The sequence below is a fragment of the Antennarius striatus genome, chromosome 6, assembly GCF_040054535.1.
Source record: "Antennarius striatus isolate MH-2024 chromosome 6, ASM4005453v1, whole genome shotgun sequence".
Lineage (NCBI taxonomy): Eukaryota > Metazoa > Chordata > Actinopteri > Lophiiformes > Antennariidae > Antennarius > Antennarius striatus.
Window position 1 is genome coordinate 10552220 of NC_090781.1, and position 8142 is coordinate 10560361.

At 39.2% G+C, this 8142-nt stretch overlaps 1 protein-coding gene across 3 annotated transcripts in view; it reads right to left on the reverse strand.

The window, feature by feature from the left end:
- Nucleotides 1-7749, reverse strand: part of cadm1b (cell adhesion molecule 1b) — a 162660-nt gene extending 154911 nt beyond the window's left edge. For all 3 annotated transcript variants that reach the window (XM_068318289.1, XM_068318288.1, XM_068318290.1), the window contains exon 1: nt 7624-7749. In XM_068318289.1, coding sequence (XP_068174390.1) covers nt 7624-7699 — 76 coding nt within the window. In that variant the 5' untranslated portion in view covers nt 7700-7749. The remainder of the gene's footprint in view (nt 1-7623) is intronic.
- Between the last annotated feature and the right edge of the window lie 393 nt (nt 7750-8142).

Genomic DNA, 8142 nt, shown 5'->3' on the forward strand with positions numbered 1-8142 from the left:
AGCCACACAGAGATGCAGACAAACACGCACACGTACACTCACACCTACGGGCAAATTGGGACTGTCCAATTAACCTGAATCGCATGTTTTTGGAGGAGGGAGGAAGCCGGAGAACTTGGAGACAACCAATGCAGACACGGGGAGAACATGAGACGAAGAACCTGGACCCGCCTTGTTGTGTAGCGACAGCACTACCCACTGCGCCACCGTACTGCAAATTGTACACATATTATAAACGAAATGCAATGACCATAGAAAATGACCACATCCACATTTCTATACGTCTCAGAAGATTCACTTTCATTGTGGTATTCTGTCTGCCATTGGGAGGCTTTTCCCAGAAAACTAAACACTAAACATCAGCTGCAACGACAAAAAGTGGTGAAGGGTTTCTTTTCCCTGGCAACCATGTTGGTGGTGACAGAAAAACCAGTGCCCCTGCTAAAGCAAAAAGAAGAGTTACACAGAGGGAATGATTGAACACTGTCTCATTGTTGAATCGATGTCTGTTATAAACTGTATGTCAAAGAACTGAGAGGTGCAAATTTCCTTGCTGTTTTACTTTTTCTTAATCTCAGTACTGGGTCAGAGTTTCTATTTCCAATTGGGATCTTGAACGGAATCAGTATGTGTTTATGGAAGTGACGTCATCCACGTTCTATCTTAGGGTGGAAGGCAGAAGCCAACATTGACCAATTATAACCAAGCAAAACAGTTGAGTACGAAGGTCAAGAAGGTATTCAGACAACGGTCTGAATATGTGACCAAACTTCCTACAGAGGCTCAACAAACCTTAACTGTATCTTCATAAAATACTACTCTATATGAAGAAGTATGATTTTTAATGGTTGAATTAACTGTATCAATATTGATTTCATTATGGATTGATTTATTAAATTAGTGAGTCATCAACAAGCTTTCCTGATATCATAACTGATTTATTTCAAATGTAATTGAAAGATCTCTATTGTCATCAAGGAAAGATCTTTTCTGTTAATGGCTTGAAGTACCGTTTATTACTGTATGTGTTTTATTTTACTATTGGATGGAACTGAAGACTTGATCCCGGAACAAAATGATTGACACACGCCACAAAAACATGAGACATAGGCAGTAGTGTGAATTTCTGTCAGTTCAGATGTTAAGACAGATCATCGAAACGCTGCCTCGATGCACAGAAGAAAGGCATCCGGGCCTTGTTTGGCATTGCTACCTGCCTACCGAAGGACTCAACTGCATCACATAAATATAATAATGTCACCGTAGCAACACCTAAATGATATAGTGAAGATGGACATACTTGAAATGCATATTGTTCAAGCTGTAAGTACTAGGTGGGCGCTGTGGAAACTAAGGTGACGAGAAAACAAGGACATTACAGCTTAACAGCTCTCTGTGTCTGGAAAGCCAAAAACAATCGTTCATATATAACTGGTGTCACATCTACTATGTTCGCAACCTGGTGATGTTCTATTAGTTGTTCATTAACTGAAGTTTTGGATAAATCCTGAGGGGAATATGAATTTTGCAATGGACCTAATACTTTTTGACATATTTCACTAAAGCTAGAAATGTCAAACTCAAGGGTGGAAAAATGGAAGAATCATTCAAGTCATTAGGGTTTCTCCTCTAGGCTTATTGCACATTTATGAAAAGGCTCGGTGAAATCATAATGTGGCAGGAGACAATGCAGCAGTGACAGCACGCAGCAGATTGATTCTACATCTAGTTCCTCCAAAACTTCATTTCAGATTAATTTGGCAATACAGTACTGCACACTGCTATAAAATCTAGGGACGTTTTAAGGGTATCACATTTAGTGTAGTAAAAACACAATGACTGGCATCTGCCTTGTTGTGTATGAGAGACAGACGAATGGTCAGACGGAGGATGATCTGCATGATCTACTCCAACAGGAAAAACATTAGGAAGGAAGGAGAGGATTGCTTTTAGCCATTTATAATGAAAGAAATTATTTTTTGTATTTGTTTGTTTGAAGTTATGGTACAGTGCAGGTATGGGGAACATCTCCCCCACGGGGTTCTTCATTTAGGGAGTACTGTGCTTTGACGGCTGCACAGCCTTAATGGTGGCTTGTAATTGCTCCATCACCCATACTAATGTGCACTCCATGCTCTTTTCAAAACAAAAACATTGCATTTCCTTTCTTCCATTCAGGGCTCGATTGTCACCCTCTCAGCATCACAGCCAATAGAGTGAAGTCTCTCAGATCCAGGGAACAGGGAGAACAATGTCATATTCATAAACGGAGACATCAGTTCTCTTCCTCATTACCACAGCACAGCCATGGATGGGAACTTCTGTCCCCACAATCATGAAAGGAACTGTCATCAGTCTGTTTCTCCTAATTGACTCTTTACTATATTTCAACATAGACAGACACATTTTTGATGGTCATCAATTTGTCCTTCAGTTTGACACTGCAACAGACAAAAATGCCACGCATGTACCAGGAATTTGTCTTTATATATTGACAACATGACCACAGTGCTCTCTGTATTTGTATCATTGGCTGCACTTTTGTTCAAAACTCCAACAAAAAGAAAAAACTTTCTGCTAGCTATCACGTATTTTATAAGAAACACAACATACTTGAGTATGGTGGAAATAGGAAGAATGTTTGTTCACTGCTTTCTTGTCACGTGATACAATGACTACAATGATTTGAACATCATACAAAGAGAAACACTCTTTGAAATTTTGGTGATTCTTTCATTCAACAATTTCATTTTCATTTTGCTTTTTATTTTATTTTATTTTTTCATAATTCAAGGTTTTTTATTATTACTGTACTTTTCATATCATCTGATCCACTTGTTCTGTCTGTTCATCTATCTCCTTGGAAAGCTGCAAATTATTGTCTTCAAATTTTCTCTCTGGTATAGTATCAGTGTGTCCTTTTTATTCCATTATGTATTCAAGTCAATGATAAACCTACACATACATCAATGATAAAAAAGACAAGAACATTTATATTTTTGTGTTTTAGTGCACAAACCGCAAAATTTCCCTTCCCAGACTTTGCCACCTTTGTCTCAAACTCTAGGGAGAGCTTGGATGATACAAAGTGAACTGATATCTACAGCTGCACTCCTGTGACCTTTGCAAAACAAACAGACACGGTTTTTTACTTGAAGGTCTCACAATAAAGTGTGTACACAGAAATCCTTCTATGTAGCATTAAGGTGATATTCTTACAAGACATTTGACTTCCTGAGACTGAAAAACTACACACACACACACACATACACACACACACACACACACACACACACACACACACACACACCCGACTTGCTACTACATCTGACAAGGAAGGACAGGCTCAAGTAAAATCTGTCTACTCACTCTGAACCGTACAAACCCTCAGGATTAGGATCCATATAATGTTTCGAAGACAGTGAGAAGTTTGATCTCTAACTCACATTAGCACACTGCCATCTTCAGACAAGATAATAATGGCTCAAATACATTCAATTTACAGGTGAGACCCTCTGCTTTTACACAGGAACATAGCAGCAAAACCCAAGAGCACAAACCCAGAAAACGCAGGCTTTAGGTGTGATGTCTTCAGAGAAATGGTAACAAAGCCCACCTCTGATAGCAGTGGCTAAATCCATTCCTTCCACATCAATTATCTGCCAGCCTTTCCCTTTTTAACATATCATTTTCTGACAGTGCATAAAGTAGTGTCATGCATTAACTACCAATTAACGTGAAGCTTATTAAAGAGAATTTAATGTCAATTTAATGGGTAATAAGTCTAATTCCTTTATATAGAACAGTTTATTGTTCTTACGAATTATGCATCATGGTGATGTCCATGTACGGGCGATGAAACACTTCACACAAATATATCAACATATAAATGGGCTGTTATGTACAGTATTGAATGTGTACTTTTACACTGACTGCAGAAGGATGGCCACTTCAGTTTTCTACAGAGACGACACTGACTTACTGTGTGTATTAGAGCTTATACAAATGATCAAGAGTTTCAGTCCTTCTTCAAGCAAATCTTCTATGTTTTATTTTCTTCTTTCTGAAGATTTTTTGTTCACATTTTATTTTATTTTACATATAAATGAAGCTCTTGTAAAGATTCAGGTAGGAAAATATATTATGTACTATTTTATTTCGTTTCAAATAGAGCTAGTTTATTTCTCATTCGATCCTGTCACTTACACCTTATTCATTTGATGTCTCTAGATCTGTCACCTGAGATATTAGCTGTTCTCCTCAGCTGCTCACGTCAATCCAATAGGAAAGAAACACCTGATCGTTGTTAGCTTGTATCTTATTGTTACTAAAATCAAAATTTAAAAAATTATACATAATAATAATAATAATAATAATAATAATAATAATAATAATAATAATAATAATAATAATAATAATAAATAACGCAATTTCTGCTCTTATAACAAATTTATTCTACTTTTATGTATGTGTTTCACCTCCTCATGACTGCCAGTGTTCACAGACTCAGCAACCTCATCATTTCATCAGCGTTTTTAGTCTGTTTCAGGAGACTGAGCAGCCTCCACCACTGTATACTTTAGGCAAATGGGGCATAAGAAACTATGACACAAAACTATGTGAAGAAACTATAACACAAAAGGAGTTACTGGTTACTTTAAGAACAAAAGTTTTTTTCACAAAAAACAGTGACAAAAAATTGTCCTGTCTTTTATTGATTTATTTACCTAATAGAATACAGAGATGTTAAGTATACCTCTGTCTCCATCAAGAATAACAATGAATCTGCTAACACATACATCAATAAAAAAGTGCATCAATAAAAATAATTCAGTAGAATATTATAGGGTAAATAAAATATCATTCATTCATTCTTGAATAAAATAACAGTGACAGGTGACTTTATTGATATGAATAGCAGGTTGACATTTGATTCTCTGTGTATTTTACCGTTTTATTCGATCCTTTTATTAGTTTTGATTCTTCATAAATTTTTTGGGGGGTGCATAATCCTTGTTTTCTCTGTGTTCTGTCAGCCACCAAGTACAAAATCTCCCAGAAAAAGAGGGCTGAATGGGGAACCAGCAACAGGCTCGCAGCATTTCCATCTATTTTCATGTTGTCAGCGTAGACCAAATAAATGCTTTCCCATAGGATACATTTGATAGTGAATTCATTGAATGGAGGAAGGAGAGGGATTGGGTGAATCCACTTTACGTGAAGTATCAGAATACTTAAATACCAATGGCCCTCGTTCTTCTACCATCTTTGTCTTTAGCATGGTACAGAAATATGAATATACAAGGGTGAATCTGCATCACAGTCGCAGTATGCTCTTGAGGTCTAAATTTGGGTGATAACAGGGGAAATATAACACTACCAACCTCCAGTCCATTGACTATAAGAAAATACAAACTGGGAACAGAGGAGCAGATTGTTAACAGATTTCAGTGGCATCTGTTTCAACGCCAAGCGTGGCCATAAGCACCAAGAGATGGACATCTTCAATTACTCATTGTGTCATGTGCCAACTGGAAACCAAGAGTGCCGTAACAACTGCATGTTTCCTTTTGTTTCTCTACATCCCTGTCATTCAGTGGTGCCTTGAGACTTCATGACATATTGATCCACTTCACCATCACTCAGCCCTGACGAATGCCTTTAAAATGAAAATAAGTGGGATTATGCAACCTTCTGAAATCTGCCTATTTGATGTATTACAACAAACTAAGTCCCAGGATTCACATAGAGAAACACTGTTGATCAGATTCTAGTGAAAATGCAAAGTCTCAGTTCTTCATAACAGGATGCTCAGTCGAGGCACCACTTAAGCTTTATGAGTCACTCTCTATACTGTAAGAATAAGTTTCTTCTGTGATATCCAGGATCATCTGTCTGTCTTTACGTCTGTTTTTCTTCATTTACTCATCATTCCTTATCATTATAATAACCCAAGCACCTTTTATGTCAGGTTCCTATCCAGCGAGAGGGATTTTTTCTTCTTTCCAAATACCGGATACCAGTGTAAATGTACTGATTCTGGATTATTAACAAAGAAAAATTGAAAGCTGTCAAAAAACAGAATGTCAGTACTTCACAAAGTAAAAAGCTCAGGCCTTGTTGTGCTCCAAGCAGCTGGCACAGACACAAACAAACAAAATGAAAAACCTGAGGTCAGAACAAACCATCTCTGGCTTGGGGATTCTATGTGAACCAAGAGACTGCAGCGGCTTCACAATGCCGCAGCCGTCGGTGTGCTGAGTTTGAGGTTATTGCACATTCGTAGTGCATTATTTTATTTGACTGTGGGTAAATTAACTTACTGTCACATGACGGCACTAGACAATCTGTAAATGCCTTTCAACCGCTATTTAACATGAACCATAACAATTTCAGCAGCTGTGCAATGAATGCCTTCTAAGCATTGAGTTCAAATTCAGTCACCATCAACTTCATTCTGTCAGTTATCAATGTCACCAAACACACACAACATGCTTTGATGGGTCTCTGCAGACCTGTTGATGGCTGATGCAGATGCTATTATTTTACAGTAAGTAGCCACTGATGGCAATATCTGAACAAGGAATTAAACCCTTGGGAAGTTACTTAAAGAGTATGCAAGTGTAAATCTGTCATCGCAAACTGGTGCTTGCCATTTTCACAACCCGAGGACTTACACCACAACAACACATCCATCCTACCAGCTGGGAGGGATTTAAAGCGGCTGCAAAGTGACATTTTAACCGCTTTACATGCGTCAGTATCATCAGCGGGAAGACTACATTTTCCAGAGGAAAAAAAAAAACCCATACAACTCTTATGCAAGCGCTGAGGAATAAAAGCATAAGACTCTGGACTGCAATAGTTGTGCACATTTATGGCGCACTTGGATCATGTAGTTGCACGATGTAAAGCACGACAGCGACATGGTAGATTTACCTCTCCAGCCTCAATGATAGGAGAAGTGACGACTGCACACAAGAGCACACAAATGGTGCCATCGGAGGCTGCAGTTAGGCTGCGGTCAGCGGAGCTGCAATGCGTGTTTTTCTTCAAAGCGCACCTGAAGCGCAGACTAAAGAGATCTGAAGACAGCGGGATGGAGTTGTAACTACGGAGGTTTTATGCGGTATGACCACGGGGAACTAGCGCGCACACGCCGTGTTCTCTCGTGGCCGGAGCATCGCTCTCTTTGAGAATAAAGATGTACGTTTCAATAAGCGTTGCCTTAAACTTGTCCTGTGGTGCTAAATACTGGGCTCCGTTGCCGCTGGGGATACTTTCTCTCCGCCTAAACGCAATTGTGCAGTCGGACCACTACTTTTTTATAGCCGTCATCTATGGATTCTTGCAACATGACAACTCAGCTTGTCAATCAGCGCTAAAATCAACAGAAAAATAGTCCCCAGGAACAGCACTGACTCCCAGTGTCGGCATCAGGATCAAGAGCAAGAGAAAGTCAGGATGAAATTTATGGGGACGCTTGTGCGCATCTAGCGCGCAAACGCACAACTTCTCCCCGGTACTCCTCTGGCTGATCCGTCGATGGTGTAGTTTTGCCACACACACACACACACACACACACACACACACACTCGTGCACAGAAGACAGTAAAAACTTACCTTTCTGAAGAAACGCTGCTGAAATCACGAAAACAGAAAGAGAAATAGCGAGAGATCCGCTCCCCGTGATCGCCATGTTGGACACCTGCTTGAGACTGGCGGCGCTAAATCACCTAGAGACGGCCATGGGATGAGAATGTAGACACATGAGAGGCGGAGGGAGGGCTCAAGCAGGGAGCCAGCTATCGTTTGTGGCTTCATTATATTACAATGACATCTAGGCCCATAAAATAAATAATGAGCTTCAGGAACGTTACATTATGCTACTTTAAAATATATACAAATCCAGTGCGTCCGTGCACAAGAACTTACTGAACAAAAAGGACACAGTAAATGTGAATAAGTATTTAAAGAACTGATACCATGTAAAGGGTGAATAAAAGGGAGCGCGGTGAGGTACTCCAATCATAAACTCGCAACAGAGCACCACAGATACAATATGAATATTATGGTAATTTTCTTTTATGGTTATAGCCTGTTCACGTTTGTGAGACCAAACTACGCTCTGCTGGCTGTATT